The sequence below is a fragment of the Scylla paramamosain genome, chromosome 13 (assembly GCF_035594125.1).
Source record: "Scylla paramamosain isolate STU-SP2022 chromosome 13, ASM3559412v1, whole genome shotgun sequence".
Taxonomy (NCBI): Eukaryota; Metazoa; Arthropoda; class Malacostraca; order Decapoda; family Portunidae; genus Scylla; species Scylla paramamosain.
This window is the reverse complement of record NC_087163.1, coordinates 22,455,684-22,475,710: the sequence shown is the minus strand read 5'-3', so window position 1 is coordinate 22,475,710 and position 20,027 is coordinate 22,455,684. Positions and strand designations below refer to the sequence as shown.

The 20,027-nt window shown below is 38.9% G+C and overlaps 2 protein-coding genes and 1 long non-coding RNA gene across 25 annotated transcripts in view; 1 reads left to right on the top strand and 2 right to left on the bottom strand.

Annotated features, from left to right (window-relative positions):
• The window catches only part of LOC135106516 (papilin-like), a 31,585-nt gene extending 17,895 nt beyond the window's left edge, over positions 1-13,690 (top strand). For 4 of the 8 annotated variants that reach the window (XM_064015623.1, XM_064015626.1, XM_064015624.1 and 1 more), the window contains 15 exons: positions 364-534; positions 886-1,009; positions 2,030-2,106; positions 2,595-2,792; positions 3,229-3,438; positions 3,891-4,076; positions 4,864-4,979; positions 5,115-5,283; positions 5,736-5,930; positions 6,205-6,338; positions 6,506-6,662; positions 7,254-7,751; positions 8,394-8,549; positions 8,676-8,789; positions 11,570-13,690. In XM_064015623.1, the coding sequence (XP_063871693.1) occupies positions 364-534; positions 886-1,009; positions 2,030-2,106; positions 2,595-2,792; positions 3,229-3,438; positions 3,891-4,076; positions 4,864-4,979; positions 5,115-5,283; positions 5,736-5,930; positions 6,205-6,338; positions 6,506-6,662; positions 7,254-7,751; positions 8,394-8,549; positions 8,676-8,789; positions 11,570-11,748 (2,684 nt within the window). In that variant the 3' untranslated portion in view covers positions 11,749-13,690. The remainder of the gene's footprint in view (positions 1-363; positions 535-885; positions 1,010-2,029; positions 2,107-2,594; positions 2,793-3,228; positions 3,439-3,890; positions 4,077-4,863; positions 4,980-5,114; positions 5,284-5,735; positions 5,931-6,204; positions 6,339-6,505; positions 6,663-7,253; positions 7,752-8,393; positions 8,550-8,675; positions 8,790-11,569) is intronic. The other 4 variants (XM_064015629.1, XM_064015628.1, XM_064015625.1 and 1 more) reach the window with 3 other exon arrangements.
• Positions 1,016-6,330, bottom strand: LOC135106519 (uncharacterized). The gene is made up of 6 exons (XR_010271348.1): positions 6,191-6,330; positions 5,780-5,952; positions 3,874-4,052; positions 3,244-3,331; positions 2,664-2,815; positions 1,016-1,580 (listed from the first exon to the last, which is right to left on the bottom strand). It is a non-coding gene; the product is annotated as an uncharacterized LOC135106519 (long non-coding RNA).
• Positions 13,691-15,993: 2,303 nt separating the features above from the next.
• The window catches only part of LOC135106514 (multiple PDZ domain protein-like), a 456,199-nt gene continuing 452,165 nt past the window's right edge, over positions 15,994-20,027 (bottom strand). For all 16 annotated transcript variants that reach the window (XM_064015606.1, XM_064015607.1, XM_064015610.1 and 13 more), the window contains 2 exons: positions 19,793-19,983; positions 15,994-18,356 (listed from right to left, as the gene is read on the bottom strand). In XM_064015606.1, the coding sequence (XP_063871676.1) occupies positions 17,906-18,356; positions 19,793-19,983 (642 nt within the window). In that variant the 3' untranslated portion in view covers positions 15,994-17,905. The remainder of the gene's footprint in view (positions 18,357-19,792; positions 19,984-20,027) is intronic.

Here is a 20,027-nt window from a genome sequence, read left to right as displayed (position 1 = left end):
TCTGGTTGGTTGAAATACATTAAAAATTGATTCCTAGCCTCATACTTATTAGGTGAGGTAACAGTAAACAACAAATTCTCATTAATGTTTTTTTTCCAGACAGTTTTCTTTGTTTTTGTGGTTTTGTGTGCTTTCAGAAAAGTACTTTACAACCGATTTTATCAGTAGACAAGAGTATTTTTATGTATTTTATTTCTATAAGTAGATACTTTTAAGAATCAAGATGTGTAATCTCAAGTGAAAGTGTAGTAGTGGAAATTGGTTGCATATTATGGTATATACTGTTATAAACCCCTGTCACCAGCTGCCTCCACTACTGCATGGTACTGGTCAAAGTACTGATGTGGCATCTTGGTTCCACAGAGTTTTGTTTCTTGGAGAAGAATGAAGGTCGCTGTGAGGACTACAGGGTCTACTGGTACTACAACAGCGAGACAGGAGTATGCAGGCAGTTCATGTATGGTGGCTGTGAAGGAAACGAAAACCGCTTCAAGTCTCGGGACGAGTGTGAAAGTAAATGTGGTAATGCACAAGGTAAGGTTCATTACAGTCCACTGTTTTCTGGACTACAAAGTGATGAAATTATTGTTGCATTCTTATATACAACCAGATTAAGTTATATATCCCCTTTTCAGTCTTCTGTTTTCCTTTTTGTTTTGACTGAGGTCTCATATCCATCACCAAAACTTATGAATCTTGAGATATTAAATATATTTGAAAGATTCAACATGAAATATTTTGTAGTATTCTTTAGGGAAGAACATATTTTGTAGTATTCTTTAGGGAAGAACAGAGTCAGTGGGTGCAAGGACATAAAACAGCTGTTATGAAAACAAACTAAAAAGGGAAAGAACAGGTACTTAATATTTTTGTTAAATATTTCAGATGTATGCACACTTCCTCTAGTTGTAGGCCCATGTAGTGGCAGCTTCAAGCAGTATTACTATGACAGGTCTACCAACCAGTGCTATGATTTTGACTATGGAGGCTGCGAAGGAAACAATAACAGGTAAGACAGATGATGGGGAAAAGACTAGAGGGGAGACTGAAGTGCTCATGAGACATGAAAGATAAGAGCAGGTAAGACAGATGAAGGGTTGAAAATGAAAGGAGAGGCTGAGTAAATGGTAGCGAGAGTATATTTTAACTCTCAGAATATACATGTATGAAACAAGCAAAGCAAATCCAAAATACAATAATTCAACAAAAAGCACATGCAAATTTTCCTCAAACTCTGGAAAAAGACTCGTTTCTCCTCCATGAGGCAATTTTCGTCAAAAAAAAAAAAAAAAAAAAAAAATCTTAGCACACAGGGCAGTTCTTCATAAGCATCAAAGCCAACAACTGAGTCTTACACAGTTGGTTAAGCATAGTGATGAGGTGGTGCACAGTACTTTTTCACAGTACCTGTGGAAAAGCCGAGGGATAATTAAATTAGTCCATGATCACATATCACCACCATTGTAGCCATATAATAAGAAGTGACTAGGATGTCATCAGTAAATTATAATTAACAAATCCTGGTGATGGTGATTCACCATTCCACTTGCTGGTGTTGTGGTAGTGGTGAGCAGCAACATCTGAAAGACAATTATTACAGAGAGACTTGCAGTGTTATGATATATTAAACAACAATTATTTATTCTCCTCTCATCCCTCCTTCACACACTCCAGCAACAGAGCAGAACCATGTCATACAGTCTCCAGCAATAATGGCATGACAACCAAGTGAGCAACACGACCAACAGACTGGTATATGTGGCACCACTACACACAGACTATTAGGGAGAGTGTAGGGTAGGCAAATGAATGGCAATGAGGGAAGAGGGTGGAAACTAGGGTGTGGCGCTGCCACATATACCAATCTGCTGGTCCAGCCACTCGCATGATTGTTGCACCATTATTGCTGGAAACTTTACATGCATAATTTTAAATGCACAGTAGCATTGTGTTATAGTACTATTACAATAAACACAGCATGAGCTCTGTATACAAAATGAGGAAAACTTAATTGCACATGTCATTGCAGGTTTGATAATATCCAACTCTGCCAGCAGCGATGTCAGACAACTGAGACTATCACTCCGCACTCCACCATCACAGAGAGTAAGGCTCTTGTAATCTGAGTTTTCAGAAGTTAAAGAATGCTACTTTTAACAAACTTAGCTTCAGTGAGATTTCAACTTTGATATTTATGCTAGAGGCTACTTTTTAATTACAATAAAAATACTATTAAGTGAGTTACATATATGCATATTCTTAATTCTATAAATACTATTAAATGAGTTACATATATGCATATTCTTAATTCTATAACTATTACTATAGGTAAAACTAAGCAATATTCCCCAATAGAATTAAATATTGCCTATCTTAGAAAAGGTCTAAGAACCCAAATAGTTGAGATGGTTTGCTTAAAATTGACATGGAAACGATGTTGTTCTTTATCTGTTTTTACATTTGTGCTTGTAATTTCATAAGTTGTTAATGTCTAAATGGAGGGATTTGCATTGAACCAATCAATTTGTTGATATGGCTACTGTGTTGAATAGATTATAACAAGAAACATGCCTAGTATTTTATGTCTTTTGCAGCACCAGAAAGTGAAATGCCAGATATCTGCAGACTGCCAATTGAAATTGGTCACTGTAGAGCAGTCTTACCCAACTGGTACTATGATGTTGACACCGAGAGCTGTATTGCCTTCTTTTATGGTGGCTGTGCTGGCAATGCTAACAGGTTCCAGAGTGTGGAGCTTTGTGAGCGGCAGTGTGGCAAATACCGCAACCAAGGTGAGCACTCCAGAGCATTACTACTGTGGATGAAGAATAATGAGAATGGCTAGTAACTTACAGTTATACTACAGGAGTAAATCTATTAAAAAATTATATCACATGCTGTTTGATATTTCTTAATATGAGAAACTGAGGAAGTTGTCAGGGAATTTTTGTGAGAAATTAATATAGAGAACAGTGAACAATAGAACAGAGCTTTTCAGAAAATTATATAGTGGTATTTAATTGCTATGTGCAAGTAAGCTGAAAATGAAGGTTTGTGAAATACTGCAAGGCAAGGAGAGCTGGCATGCAGTGCTTTATGTGCAGAAACAATGGTCAAATTGTTCATAATACAATTTACATTGTAAAGGGCAAGTAAAGATGTGTATGTATTTGTAAGGGATAAAGTCAACAAAGAGAGTGTGACATGCCTTTTTCTTTCCACCCCCAGATATATGCAACCTACCAGCAAATCCTGGTCCATGCAATGAAGCCCTGCCCAAGTGGTACTATGATGCCTCAGTGAGGCGCTGCAGGCATTTTACTTATGGTGGCTGTGAGGGAAATGGAAACCGGTTCTCAACATTGCCGGAATGTGAGGTAGAATGTATCTATCATGACACCATCCTTCCAAGAAATAGTACTTCAGAATCCAAGACCAGTAAGATAGCATCTGCAGTTATATTTTGTTAAGTGCTTAGTTATATTTTATTAAATGCTTAAGTAATTGCAAACTAATTCTTATAACCTTAGCAGTCAGTCTGCAGTGTACCAAGCTGGCATTCCCTTCAGAAGCAGGGTAACCAAGACAAGACAGCAACATATCTATAGATTTACTCTTATATATATATATATATATATTCAGTTAAAATGCATGTTTCTGCTTTCATAGCTGAGCAGAATGAATCTGCACTTAAAGGAAATCTTGTTACATTTTGGCAAGTTTTGTAATTTTAAAGATCTTTGCTTGGAACTTACTTATAATGCATTAAATTTTACTTGCTAAATTATTGGCCTTACTACCAGAGAAAATTTAACAACTACAGGTATAAAACACTAAAAGTACTTTTTAATTTTCATAGGATTGCACACTAACCCTTATTTTTTCCCAAGTGATCTGTGAATTAGATGAAGATGCTGGACCCTGTGCTGAGGGTTACAAACGCTGGCACTTCAGCAAAACGCATGGCTCTTGTGTTATGTTTCTGTATGGTGGATGTGGCGGAAACCAAAACCGCTTTAAGACCTTTAATGCATGCAACGAGTTCTGTGCTTCTGCCATCGAAAAATATAGAAAAAGTAAGTATTGATATTAATTTGCATTTTAAAACCCTAATATACTAAAGAGACAGCTGCTCCTGCCTTCAGCAACCAAAGCTATGTGTACAGGTCAATAAATGATGAGCAAGCATTTGGATATAACAGTTATTAACATTCATCTTTCTGGGAAGCATTCTACAAAGAGTGGCCTTGGCATTAATGTATCTTTATATGTCCTGTGTAAATTTAGATATATACTTTTGAGATCCCAATGGAGTGATGTAATTAGCCATAAAGAGACTGGAAATGAGAAAAATCCAATTATTTTGTCTCCTAATTGTTATAGCAGTATTTGGGCCAGGTTTGCTGACAGCTTTGCCTGGAGGCCTGTAGTGTTGGCTGTGACAAGGAAGTATTGACTATATTGAGTATTACTTATAAGTATACACATGCACATGCACACGCATTCTTAAGGAAAAGTTGAAGAATGTTACCAAACTAGATTCTGCTAAAAGCCTTATGCCATCTATAGTAATTACTAGCATCATCACTAGATTTTAGCCACTAAGTTAAATTAAAATAAATTTTTATTATATATATATATATATATATATATATATATATATATATATATATATATATATATATATATATATATATATATATATATATATATATATATATATATATATATAATTTTTTTTTTACATATGTTCTGCTACTCAAGTAATTTAGCAGTGCTTCAATGCATGCCATCCACCTTTTTAGCTGCAAGTCTGGAGTTGAATATCTTCTCTAAAGCAATATTGTAATATTTCATGAATAGCTGAGACAAGCACAACATCTGAAGTCTGGCCCACAGTCTCTGGCCCATCTGACTACACTCAGCCTGACAAGGAGGACAGATGCAAGGATTCCCTGTTATCCTGTCATCTTCTACAGGTATCTTATATTTTTTCATTTCCAATTTCAGATATTCAATAGATGTTGATATGACAGACAAACGTTTATTAGAGATCAATTTGATATTCATAGCATCCTCATTGAATAGATGAAATGACAATAATTTTTCCTTAGTGTCCATACGGGGTGCAGAAGAGGGTGGATGTGGATGGCTGTGAAAGTTGTTCGTGTTATGACCCCTGCTACCAAGTTCAGTGCCATGTGGGAACAGAGTGCTCTGTAGACCTAGTTGTTGCAGAGGATGGCTCTGGTGAAAACACCTATAGGGCTGTTTGCAGAGAAGGTAAGTTTGCAGAGGACATAAGAAAGTATTGTAGTAGTCCAACATTGAGTAAGAAGATTACAAATGTGAGGTTTTTACTTATTAAAAAATAATGGATGACAAAAAAGGAGAGACTAGCCAAGAGATTTTGGTCATAAGGAAAGTTTGGAAAGAAAACCAGACAATGCTCAACAGCCTCTCTTTGTTACTTCTTAGTTTCCTGGAGTGGTAGCAGACTGACGTAAATCCCTCCTACAAATGTAAATTGAGGGATAGAAGAAATTATTAATTCTAGAAATATTAGGTGGGGACAGTAGAAGAAATTTATTTATTTTTCTCAGAAAATGTGTTCCAGAGCAACTGGCTACCACAGATAAACTGTTCCTAGCCAAGGAGCAAAAAGATGAGAGATTAAACAAATTTCTGTTTATAATGTATCTAATACTAATGACTACCTTTTTTTTCTGTGATAGTGAATAAGGCTGGCAGGTGTCCTGAAACCAATGGCTATAGTTACCAGTGTGATAACGAGTGCCAGAATGATGCCGCCTGTGATGGCACTCTGAAGTGTTGCTACAATGGTTGTGGGTACTCATGTGTGAGTCCTGTCAGTGATGAAAACGAGGCTGACCACATCCATGAGCCAGAAATCACTCCAACTATTCTAGGTATGATGATGTTGGTTTCATTCTGTGGAAGAAATATTTAGATGAGTAATTTTATGTCCAAATATTTTTTTACTTTTCTGTGGGGATGAAGAGATCAGCTCTCAGCTGTGTTTCTTAAAGGGAGGCCAGCCTTATATTCATATGGAACTTTTCATGATCATTCTCTGCCAAAGACAGAAGTCTTGGATACTTGAACATTCTATGGGATGTTATAGAAACTAAACATGAAGGAAAGAGTAGAGATCAAATGGTAATCATACTTCTTTGTTTCCAGAGCATGGTGAGAGGCCTCACATCATAAGCTTTGATGACACTGTCACAATAGAGGAGAATGATGTGGTGACAATAACCTGTGTTGCCAAGGGCTCTCCCACTCCCACCATCACCTGGTACCGAGGCTCATACACGGTCAGTCACACTCCCACAAATAATTCATAGCTTTATATGTGGTGATATTTACTTTATGGCTTTAAGGTAGTTACATATAATTGTTTTAGCAACCTGTACTCTGGCAAACAGTCCAAGGTAAGTCTGTCTGTGCTGACATGATAACATGCTACTTCCTGATTCCACAGATCAACACTGACAGCCCATCAAGCAGGTTCAGGATTGTGGATGGAGGTTCCCTGCAGGTGGTGAATGTGGAGCGCAGTGACACTGGGAAGTACACTTGTGAGGCAAGCAATGGAGCCGGCGCACCTGACCGCCGCACTGTACAGCTCACAGTGACTGGTGAGTGCCTCCCTACACTGGCTGGTGGGATGGAATGTGCCTGGGTTTTCAAAGGAATTGACAGTTCTGTGGATGACATTAATTTAGTAGCTTCAGTAATTAATAGCTTTCATAAATAATTGCATGGGGCTGTGACTTGCAGATTTCCAATTAATCACACCAATTATGAGCTTGAGTGATGTATACTCCGTATATGAAAATAACTCTACTTAAAAATTCCATAATACTGAATTATAGTGTAACTGACATTAGCTTGAGTAAGTATTCTCTTTGGATATTTGGTAGCTTAGCTTGAGTAGTGGTTGGCTTTACAGTGATCACTATCTAGGAAATAATATATATGACTAAGTCTTAAGAGAAAATTTACTCAAGTTTGATTGCATGTTTAATTCACATGGCATTTTTATACTTTGCTTGTAATGATTTAGGGATATTTTTCTTGGTAATCTCTGAACTTTTTGTTGTGCTAAAAGTTTTCAGGGAATGCATGGGCATATAACCAAAACCTTTAATACTCTAATGCCAGATCTTGCACTGTATTTGACCTAGTGGCTGCAAGATGAATATTCACTAACACAACCTGCATGTCAGATCCCAAACCTCGTGAGGCAGTTGTTGTCCCCTGGAATCCCAAGACCCCACTGGCTACTCTTGGGAACAAGATGACGCTGTTCTGCCGGGCTGTGGGCTGGCCGAAGCCGTCAGTCACCTGGTGGCGTGGGAGAGACATGCTTCCAGTAACTTCAGGAGCATATGAGCAGTTTAGAGATGGCTCCTTGACAATCCGTGCTGTCAGCCTGAGAAGTCTTGGGCCATACACTTGCCAGGTTTACAATGGATATGGACCAGCCACCTCTCAGACCACAGTCCTGCGTGCTCTAGGGCCAGTTTATAAGCCTCTCCCCAATGAAAGGGACTTCCTCCAATATATAGTTGATCCACCAAAAGCTCCTCCTACTTCACCTCCTGTAATTCCTGCCATAACTACTGTCTTCCCTGCTGTTCGTCCTGATCAGCGGCCATACTGGCCCAATTATTATTCACCTTCAGCAAAAACCACAGAGGCTACCACTACACGGGCATTCATAGGTGAGGCCTTGTACACATCTATTTTGAGCATGTGCATTTTGATACCTAAGATCAATTTTATGTGAAGTATTGTACTTTACTAAATAATGCTTAACTTAATCCTTTCAAGTTTGTCTGTAATTGACTACATATATAAATAAGAGGAATATAGCATGTATAGGAAGGGAGCTGGAAATAATCCATTGTTGAATGAAAGTAGATTGTTTGTTACCATATTTTATTCAAAGGTTTGTTGTTAATTTGAGAGAACAGTTGATAGTTGACTTTATTGCACATCTAAAGACTTGTAATGAACCTAGATGTCCTTTATTTTTTCAGGTGCTTGCAGGTGCTTGGTTTAAAATAACCAAGTTACCACATCAGATCTCTCTTTCATAGCAGATGTCTTTCTTTTACAAGTTTCATGAATTTGATTTGCTTAAAATCCAGTGTTGTGATAAAATAATGTTGAAATTAAAAATTATTTTAAAATATTGAAATTAAAAATCATAAGATACATGTTTCCCGAAACTATGAAAAACTTAATGTCACATTGCAAATAATTGTGATAATGCTTGCAGTCTATTAACATAATAAGTAAACAATGCATATGTCACGTCAGTCATTAGTTCCACAATGTGCCTAACACTGCCTCCCCACCAGTGCCAGCGCGTGCCGTCGTCCGCCTCAACACCACTGAGTTCCAGCCACAGTCCACCATCACCATACCCTGTGAGGTGCATGGTGTCCCTGAGCCAACAGTGACGTGGTTCAAGGGAGACAACCAAATAGAATCTTCAGGAAGATTTGCCATTGAAGGTGAGATGAGTCTTTGGTAAGAAATTTCAGCTGTGCATTTTTTTTATTTTTATAGATGTATTGTCAAGCAATGAACTTCCTGGTTATTTCTTATGTTTCTGCTAATTAGGTCATTCTTTTATGCAGAAGACAACACTCTAGTCATCAGTGATGCAGAAGTAGGAGACTCTGGGCAGTATAAGTGTCATGTGCAGAATGACTTTGGCATAGCAAGCAGCTCCACTGTCATTTCCATCAAAGGTATGTTCTTATGGCACCAACTATCTCATAAGTAGGTTTTATTTTCAGAGTTAGATATGTATCTGATCACCTCCATCACTCCTTTATTAATCATCAGTGGTGATGATTTTTTTTCCTGCTAGGACCAGCCCTCCAGCGCTAAATACTGAAAAAAACCTGTATTCACACACCTTAAACTTAACCTGCAATGAAAGAACAAATGAAATAGTCTTTTACTCAGCATTCCTTCCTATTTCTATTGATGCCAACCAGATGTCTTTACATGCAATGATCATGGAGAGACAACGAGTTGAAGAGAAACTTTTGGAGGGAGCGAGTCACTTGCCTTCCTTGCTTTTGTTTTGCCGGATATGGCTAGCGACTAATGAAAACAGGCACCTTGAGCTCATTTCACACATGCTAAACAAAAGTTTTATCAAGTTCCTACCTTATTGCATGCACTCTCACTAATACATGTAGCAAATGGTTGAGATACTTAAGCCTTCCATCACCAGAATCTCATGCACTTTATATTTCTGCCCAAAACCATGCCAAGTCTGTTCTCAAACTAGCCAAAAACTCCTTCATTAACAGAAACTGTCAAAACCTTTCAAGATCTAACTCCCCTTGTGACTTCTGGCATCTAGCCAAAATATCTCCAATAACTTTGCTTCTTCTTCTTTCCCTCCTTTATTTCAACCAGATGGCACCACTGCTATCACATCTATTTCTAAAGCTGAACTCTTTGCTCAAACCTTTGCTGAAAACTCTATCTTGGACGATTCTGGGCTTGTTCCTCCCTCTCCTCCACCCTCTGACTACTTCATGCTACCTATTAAAATTCTTTGCAATGATGTTTTCCATACCCTTGCTGGCCTAAACCCTCGGAAGGCTTATGGACCTGATGGGGTCCCTCCTATTGTTCTCCGAAACTGTGCCTCTGTGCTTGCACCTTGCCTAGTCAAACTCTTTCAGCTCTGTCTGTCAACATCTACCTTTCCTTCTTGCTGGAAGTTTGCCTACATTCAGCCTGTTCCTAAAAAGGGTGACTGTTCTAATCCCTCAAACTACCATCCTATTGCTTTAATTTCCTGTCTATCTAAAGTTTTTAATCTATCCTCAACAGGAAGATTCTTAAACCTCTATCACTTCACAACCTTCTATCTGATCGCCAGTATGGGTTCTGTCAAGGCCACTCTACTGGTGATCTTCTGGCTTTCCTTACTGAGTCTTGGTCATCCTCTTTTAGAGATTTTGGTGAAACTTTTGCTGTTGCCTTGGACATATCAAAAGCTTTTGATAGAGTCTGGCACAAAGCTTTGATTTCCAAACTACCCTCCTACGGCTTCTATCCTTCTCTCTGTAACTTCATCTCAAGTTTCCTTTCTGACTGTTCTATTGCTGCTGTGGTAGATGGTCAATGTTCTTCTCCTAAATCTATTAAGTGGTATTCCTCAGGGTTCTGTCCTGTCACCCACTCTCTTCCTATTATTCATTAATGATCTTCTAAACCAAACTTCTTGTCCTATCCACTCCTATGCTGATGTTACCACCCTGCACTTTTCCACATCTTTTCATAGATGTCCAACCCTTCAGGAGACAAACATTTCACACAGGGAAGCCACAGAACGCTTTACTTCTGATCTTTCTAAAATTTCTGATTGGGGCAGAGCAAACTTGGTATTGTTCAATGCCTCAAAAACTCAATTCCTCCATCTATCAACTCGACACAACCTTCCAGACAACTATCCCCTCTTCTTCAATGACACTCAACTGTCCCCCTCTTCTACACTGAACATCCTCGGTCTGTCCTTTACTTATAATCTGAACTGGAAACTTCACATCTCATCTCTCAGCATCTATGAAGTTAGGCGTTCTGAGACGTCTTTGCCAGTTTTTCTCACCCCCCCAGCTGCTACCTCTGTACAAGGGCCTTTTCCGTCCATGTATGGAGTATGCTTCACATGTCTGGGGGGGTTCCACTCATACTGCTCTTCTAGACAGGGTGGAACCAACAGCTTTTCGTCTCATCAACTCCTCTCCTCTAACTGACTGTCTTCAGCCTCTCTCTCACCGCCGCAATGTTGCATCTCTAGCTATCTTCTACCGCTATTTTCATGCTAACTGCTCTTCTGATTTTGCATGCCTCCCCTCCTCCCTCGGCCTTGCTGCACAAGACTTTCTTCTTTCTCTCACCCCTATTCTGTCCACCTCTCTAATGCAAGAGTTAACCAGTATTCTCAATCATTCATTCCTTTCTCTGGTAAACTCTGGAACTCCCTGCCTGCTTCTGTATTTCCACCTTCCTATGACTTGAATTCCTTGAAGAGGGAGGTTTCAAGACACTTATCTATCAATTTTTGACTACTGCTTTGACCCCTTTTATGGGACTGGCATTTCAGTGGGCATTTTTTTTATTGGATTTTTGTTGCCCTTGGCCAGTGTCCTTCCTACATAAAAAAAAAAAAAAAAAATACTTATAACCACCTCCTCGCCTGGTAAAGCAGCTATAGCTGCCTTTGGTCCTTTAGGGATTAATTATTTCAAGTCTTACATGGAACATCAGGTCACCCATAAATACACATTACTTACACTGTCTTATTTGATCCCTCTTGAATAATCTTATTTGAATGTTGCTTACATCTCATGCAACTGTTACATCACCAAAACCTGGCTAAAGCAATCACTGAGGCTGTTAGTATTTATTCTGAATAAATTGATTCTCCAAAATCACTACATGCACTCTTCAGGAGTGTCTATTATTTATATATTCAATTTGGTTATACTTTCTCATCTTACAGGAATCTATGTACACCCAACTTGTACGGACAATCCTTACTTCGCCAACTGCAAGCTCATTGTGCGTGCCAAGTATTGCACCAACAGGTACTATGCAAGATTCTGTTGCCGCTCTTGCACCATGGATGGACAGCTCCCTTCTCAGGGATTTCACCTCACACACAGTAAGAGGAGGAAATAAAATAGTGATAGGAATCAGGTTAAGGGTGACATATTAATTGCTTTATCTCAAAATTGGAAAATCCAGCACAGCTAGCCACCATGATTATTGGAAATGATGTGTAAATACAAAGCAGTTTTGTAAACATGGCAAGCAAAATGCTTGGATACATACTCAATATATAATGGCTAGACTGTTTCATGGAACAAGTTCATTTTGCACCATTTGTACTATGAAAAAAAAAAATTAAAGCTTTATGATATTCCTGGAGCTATGTTGAGGAGTCAGAATATATATTCCTGCAGCTATATTGAGGAGTCAGAACATTGTCATGTAAACACTAATAAAGAAAAAAAAATTCAGCAAAAACTTGAGAATGAACTGATTGATACACTTCCACCTCCATTCTGTATGGATTATTGACAATAAAGTGTATTTGTAGACACTTTCTTCACTGGCCAGTTTTGAGCTAGTGTATGCAGCCAGTATTTAATATTTATTGATCATTTCACAAACAATCATGAATATGTAGTAGAATGCTTATACAAATCATGCTTTTATGAAGCACATAAGAATTGTATGAGGATTCTGGTGAAAATATGTAATGGGCAGTGTGGCTCACCCTCATGTATATAATATATAGTTAGCTTATTGTCATGGGAGGAAGGAACTGAGGCAGCCATTTCACTCACATTTGTTATGCAAGATAGATTTGATGTCATTACAAACAGCATGGCAGATAAACATATAACAGAAGAGGGTGTTAATGTAAAAACTTATTAGACTGTTTAGGGTAACAATGTCTTTGGAAAATAAATTATTTTATTTAATAGAATTACTGTATGAAATAAACCAGACCTTGTGTATTGTAATAGGTTAGCTTGGTACTGTGTTGCCATTTGTGGCTATAAACAAAAATATTTACAATGTAAGCATGTAGTATTGTCCTTTGCAGACTGAATTACATCATAGAGATGTTACATTAGATGTGGTATCAAGCTGCCTGTAGATTAGTAATACCCATCTATCTTGCATTGTGACCATTAAGAAGCTGAATTTCACTTTCTTGATGTCATTCTAAAAAAGATGGTAAATAATCATGATTCAACTGGATTATATTGTCCAGCTATGGATAGGGTTATAGGTAACAGGACATATGTATATTATCATTTCATCAAAATTTTCAATTTAATGCTCATTCATGAAGTACTCAAGTTACAATACTTTTCTGTAAATCACTTTGTGTGAAATTTGTTTTTTGGTGCAAACCAGATAACCTTTTTTATGCATGAAACACTTATTACCGAGTGTTCCTGTTCTTATAAAAGCTTGAGGTTGTGAAGGTACTGACCAATATTAAAAAAGAAAAATAAATAAATAGATACAAAGAAATATGTATTGTAGGGTACATAATTCATCTTATTAATTTGATCTTATTACAAATGAACGCTTATAATAAAATACAATGTGAAAAAGTGTCTTTCTTGAGACATTAGAGTGAGCATTTACTTTAAAATGAAATAATGCCATAGTCGTAAGTGTACTGAATAAATTTTTATGCCTTGTATTTGGTGAATGACTCGGCCTCTGCCTCAGGCTCAGACACCTAAGATAGTTTGGAGAGAATAGATTCTCCCCACACACTGCATGTCACTGCCACAACATTTGCCCATCTGTCTGTTGGTCAGCCAGTTCAGGACCTTCAGTGGTGCTCAGTTAGTTTGCCAGATAGATTTACATTAATGGCTTGTTATGCAATCTCCAAATGTGCAGTGGTGCATCTTATGCACATTCAACAATGATGGTTGCAGCTACGGCTGTATTTGGTGGTTACATGACAAATACAGCCCTGACTTTGTTAAGATAATGGTAGAAGTTAATAGGATCTTGTGCCAAGATGTTATAAATTAACAATAAGATGTTTATTTCTGTTTGTAAATATGCGAAAGATAATAGTGTTGAACGCTATAGTTTCCATATCCTGTTTAAGTCCGTGTAGGAGTATCTGTGTGGTGTAATTGCCCCTGGAAATGTTGAGAGAGAGAAGAGAGAATTGTTGTACTGTTCTCCGTCTCCCTACCGTGTCTTGTTCTTCTTGCCCAGCTTGTATTTTTCCAAATTTTCCCCAGCTAAGCCCCATCCACCACTCTGAGTTTCAAAACTATTTATTTATTTCTCGAGAAAACCTAGTCATGCAAAAAGGTAAAATTCAATAAGGTTCCTTTATAAAAAGTAAAAGGAATGTTTTAAGTGTGGAGTGAATTGTTACCAACTTCCAGGGACTACTATTTTCGGTTTCTCTGAGGTTTGTCGCATTGTAACCTGCACCTTCATATGAAAACCTGCGTGGCCTTTAACGAGCATATTGATATAATGGTTTAGATTTTCTCCAAGTACCCCCCAATCAACTTAAAAAAATACATATAATAATTGAAACGTGCCAAAATATGAAATATCTGAAAGATCGAGAGCATTAGGTTTTATTAGATTTTCAAATGTGCTCTGAAGAGCTGCTCCCTCACCACGACTTTTTCAAAGATCACAAATTAGCAGGGTTTTAAGGCGTTTTCCTCTCGTTAATAATGCTCTAATCTTATTAATCTGCCCCTACAACCATAAAAACACCCTTAATCCTTCAATATAATGGCGTCTTGAAGCGCCAGTGGAATATACGATGATCACCTGAAGATCCGCCACCCCACAGGGATCACCTGAAGATCCGCCACCCCAGATTGTCTCACCTGAAGATCCGCCACCCCAGACTCTCTCACTTGGTTAGGTTAGGTTAGGTTAGATTAGCCTAACCTAACCTAACCTAACCTAACAACATGAATGCATTAAAAAACTGAGTGGATATAAAAAATGCAGAAAAAAGTTTACTTCATTAAAAGCATGGGATCACCTGAAGATCCGCCACCCCAGATTGTCTCACCTGAAGATCTGCCACCCCGAGTGCGGCTGGGGTGGCGGATCTTCAGGTGATCCAATAAATAAAGAAATATAATAAATAAAAATTTTCTATATATAATGATACAGCCAATAGTTATTACTGAAACACTCCAACACCATTCCTTCTATTGTCATTGTTATGTTAAATGCTGTTCTCATTTGATCCAGGATAATTGCCGTCCATTAAGTGGGGGGGGAGGGAGCAGCGGAACCAACAGAGCGGTTCCGCTGCTCGGGTAGCAATTCAGCCGCCCCGGGCTGTATGTTTATGTACGTATATTCCCGCGAATTGCCCCGTTATGTAAACCCGCCCGTCACCACTACAAACGCAATGTATGGTGTGACGCGTTACACGTCTCATCAGCGCATGGAATCACAATTTCCAAATTGCCTCATTTAAATTTTAAAGTAGGTGAGTGGCGGTTACGTCATCGATACATCTGATATATAGATAATTAACGAGTAGTTACACGCTATTCCCTCGTAGTTATAATTAATTTGTCAGCTTCCATTTTTTTTCAAATTACCACAAACAATAAATTACCGACCGAACTAATCATTACGTAACAACTATCATACTATAACACAGCTTTCATACGTCATATTAGCCTGGTTTCTTTCTGGCTTTTAACATCATGATAACACCATCACAAACATTGGTAAATTTATAGTTTAAGCCAATGTCCCCAATCTCTACCCACGGCCCACGGCGTTATTATTAATTTCCGACAAGTAGTGTAATCATTAGAAATGATGTGAATAGTGAGAAGAACAAAATGAGGTAGGTTATTACCACGTAGTGTGTAATGGCTTAAACTATAATAAAACCCTAACCTAACCTAACCTAATCTAACAACTGAAGTTCAGGCAACAATACACCATTTATGTTTACCTGTGGACTTAAAAAAAATTGACAGCGCTGTGCATTCCCAGGCCTATTGTGGCGTTTTTATTAATTTCTGACAAGTAGTGTAATCATTAGAAATGATGTGAATAGTGAGAACAAAATGAGGTAGGTTATTACCTCGTAGTGTGTAATGGCTTAAACTATAATAAAACCCAAACATTTGTAACACAGTCATAATGTAACAAATACAAATATATTGAAAATACTTACCTTAAAAATCACTGAAATACTGTCCAGTGGAGACGGCAACCTTCTTCTTCTCTACTTGGTAGCTGACTAAGGGCGAGAGTCACAGCAGATAGCGGCCAGCCGACCCTCCGTGGTTCATTCCGTGCTTCGAACTTGTTTCCAAACTTCGGAATTTACACAAATATCTACATTGCATAGTAAGGTGATGATAAATCAAAAACTTGTTAATGTGAAATGTTTTTATTTCATATTACTGCCTTATTGCATAGATGATAAAAAGATGTCAGTATGAGCTTAGTAGACTTGTGGTGGTGGTTCATTTGCTTCAAGTAGACTTGTTCATGGGAGCCAGAAAACATTTGACCTTACTGCTCGGTACTTTTCCTGTACCAGCTGCCTGGCTCAACCACCATCGCTATAGCACATCACATTATGCTGGCTGGTGTGGGCGACTGTCCCGCCAGACCCGCCGGGCCCGGCAGCCTCGCCCGCGGCACTATTGCCTCACCTCGACGCTCCCTTGGCAACACCTGGCCAGTTCACGCTTTCTGAACTGACCAACACACTGGGACTCTCAATAAACAAATAAGGCTCAAGTCCCGCACTGCAGTGTTGAATCATTACGTAAAGCAAGTTATAATTACAAAATAATGCCCTAATTATGATAAAACTAGGATCTGCGTCGCCAGTGTAACCTGACTCTGCTTCCATTGTATTTTTTTCTAAATTCTATGATGAATAATACAACCCTACTAAATCATCTTTTCGGAATCAAGAGGTAATTTCTTTTAACAAGAGATAACAGCTGTAGGAAGCTTGGTTCATCCCAACAGTTAGCGTCCCTCAAGCATCGCGTGGCCAACCGTATAAGTGGAAAATAAAGTCACTCCAAAATAAATAAGTCTTTTTTAAATAATATGTCGGCGCCACCGTTGGGATTAACCAGGTTCACAGTCACCAAGCAATTAACAACATGGAGAGTTAGCTAGAGGTATTGACCTATGAAAACAAATGGCGTGGTTGCCATTACATTATACCAATATAAACATGATATGCTGTATAAACTTTGCAAACAATCTAACCAACTAACTCAATATCTGCTCGAACAATTATACATTTAGAATTTGGATAGGCAACTTAACAAATGTACAATGTATATAAAGATTGACAAGTTCCACATTAACATTTTGATCTGATGTGAAATGAATGAGTGATAAAAATACACACATTGCAAACTTGTCATATTAAGTGTATACAGCACTTTTACATCATATTTAAGCTTATTTTTTATTTTTTTAGTCTTATATTGCTACTTTTTGCAGAGACTGAAAGCCGGTGTCAACATTAACATAACTAATCGGTGCCTTGGGTTGCCCCTTGCCTGGGAGCTCCCAACCGATCCACAACTACAATTTCAGGGTAATTTTTTTATATATTGTATATATTCTCCAGTCTTTCTTTTGGACACTGCTTCCTATGAGTACTTTTATATCAGTCTTGCACTTGTCTCATCAGTTCACATTGGTATTGAGGGGGTGTAGGATGGATACCCAGGATGAACACAAACTCTGAGCACAACAAAACAGTATAACTATTATCATCCATGAACAGAAAGAAAAGCTGCAGTCCCCAAAAGGCCTCGCAGTGGTGTGGGGAAGAAGCTTTTTGTGGAAATGAGCTGCAATCATCAGGCGAGGGAAGGGTGCAGGGGAACACCACAAATAAACTGGTAACATTTACAATGGATGAATCTTCATGATATGGCCTAGGCTGGGAACAGATTGGTATGTACTGCAAGCCTGTCTTTCAGTGGCTGCACCATCTTGGCCCAAAAAACAAGGTAACAGGCTTAGTGGGGATCATGGGCGAGCCTTAATTTACATGGTGGCGTGATTATCCTGTCTCGCCAAACCCTTACAACTAGTGCGTGGTGTGTGTATAGAATGTCCTCCTTGCAACAACCAGAAACATCAAAACAGCAAAATAAGAAAAACAGCGACAGATGGAGGACACTTCTCAGGCACACACACACACACACACACTCACACACTCTGGCACATACACACATGCTTACCCACACATACCCACACAAACACACACACACACATACACACACACACTGCTTCTTCATCTTTACTTGGATGGCAGAATGGTGAGAGCGACAGAGCCCCGTGCCTCCTTCAGGATGGCCACCGCATCTGCATGAGTCAGGCCAGCTAGGGACTGTCCATTCACCTCCAGGATCTGGTCGCCACGGCGCAGGGAGCCTTCTCGGGCTGCTGCGCCACGCTCAAACACACTCTTAACGTAGATGGGCAAGTCCCCAAGGTTGGAACCAAAGCCACCCACGATGGAGAAGCCAAGCCCATCATCACGCCTTTCCAGCAAGATTGTCCTGATGCCCAGTGGCTCCTGAGGGTCCTTCGGGGGATGCTGTGGCTGTGGTGGTGGTGGAAGTGGGTGGTGGGTCTGGAGGTGTGGGGGGAGGTGTGTGCGGGGTATGGGGATGGGAGGCTCGGCGGGAGAGGGGCTGGTGGACACGTCGGGAGAGTTGTCGCTTATTGTCACTGGCCACGTGCTGTTGCTGCAGGGAGGGTGAGAACGAGGCAGTCAGTTAACAATGTGATGACTGGTTCTGTAGACTAAAATTTCTTGAGCTAAATCATATGTATGAACAATGTTTTTACTTTTATAATACACATTTCACTGATTGTGGATTCTAGAGATTCTAGAGATAAATATTTAGCTTGGAAATATTTATCACCATCATTCAAAAATTTTTCTTATATTAAGAAGGCTGGGCATAAAAAAATAAAAAAAGAAGCAATAGAAGCATAAGGAGACTACTTCCTGGAGAAGCAAGAAGAAAGACAGATATAAATCTAGCCAAAATGATTTATGCCAAAGGTTTCCAATGAATAGTTGCTGCTTAATGGCTGGTTGGGGAAGAAAGAATATGATTTATCTTGTAGCAACTGTTGGGAGTCACAACCATAATTTCTTGAAGCTCTTCAAGAGTATGGTAGAAATGTGTCCACTGTTGTGTGTCAGGGCCCAAAAAGGATAAGGATTGCCAGAAGAACAAAAACAAAATATGGATAAACAAGCAGCTCTAAAACTTCCATCAATAATGCCACACTGTCCATGCAGTTCTGAGGAAATCCACTGACTTATTTCTTCACAAGCTCCTGTCATCTTTGCACTACATCTGCCACAAATCAGCAACAGAGTCAGGGTACAGAGAGGCAGACAAAAGAGAATGTGAGACCTGACTTCATCTTTAGAGACATCACAGGCAATAAACATTTGGGACACTTACAGGAATTACTCAAGCCCTTATAGTTAGCCACTATACAGCACAGAATTTCAATACAAACCTTTATTTCTTCCTGTGTATGCATTTAGGATAAACAATCAACAATCATCATCATCATCCCATTTCCCGCACCAAGCAGGGTGAGGGACCCATAAAAGGGTGAAAAGTCATAGAGTATGAAGAAAGACTGCCCCCTGAAGTATGCCACCCTGCCATTTACACAACACTGAAAACTGAAGATGCTCTCCACCTTCCTACTGCAACTTGATGATCTACTGTCAATATCAATCCTTCAAGAAAAGATAACAATGCTGCTACTGATAGTAACAAAAGCATTCTGTACTTCAGTATAACGAATATTTAGTAAACATTTTGGAGAAATATTGGTAATCTGGTAATATTGGTAAATAAACATTAATGTAAAAGTATCTCAGTATGCCAAACGTTTTACTATTATTGGCACATAAAAGACATAAGAAAATAAAGAAACTGCATGCAACCACTTAACCTGTACAAGACAGTTCCTGGACAACAAAACTAACAATTCTGCTGTGATTAAATTGTCACAAATTTACCATCATAACTTAGTCACAAATCATTAACTCCCAGTCCAATAATGTATATGTAATAAGTGCCAAATAATTCCCTTTTCACAAATGTTAGATTACAAATAATTAGCTGACAAGTGAGAAGGAAACACTCACGCATTGTTATTAGCGCCGGCCTTCTTCCCTGCCTTTAGCCGACCCAGCTTCATGGACACTGATCCTGGAGCACACTTGAGGATTGCTGCTGCCTGTTCTTGTGTTGCTTGTCGGAGGTCCTTGTCATTCACCTCCAGAATCTGGTCACCTTGCATGAGACGACCATCACTCTCAGCTACACCACCAGGCACCTGAGGGAGGAAAAATAAAATAGAGTACATACATTTTAATTGAA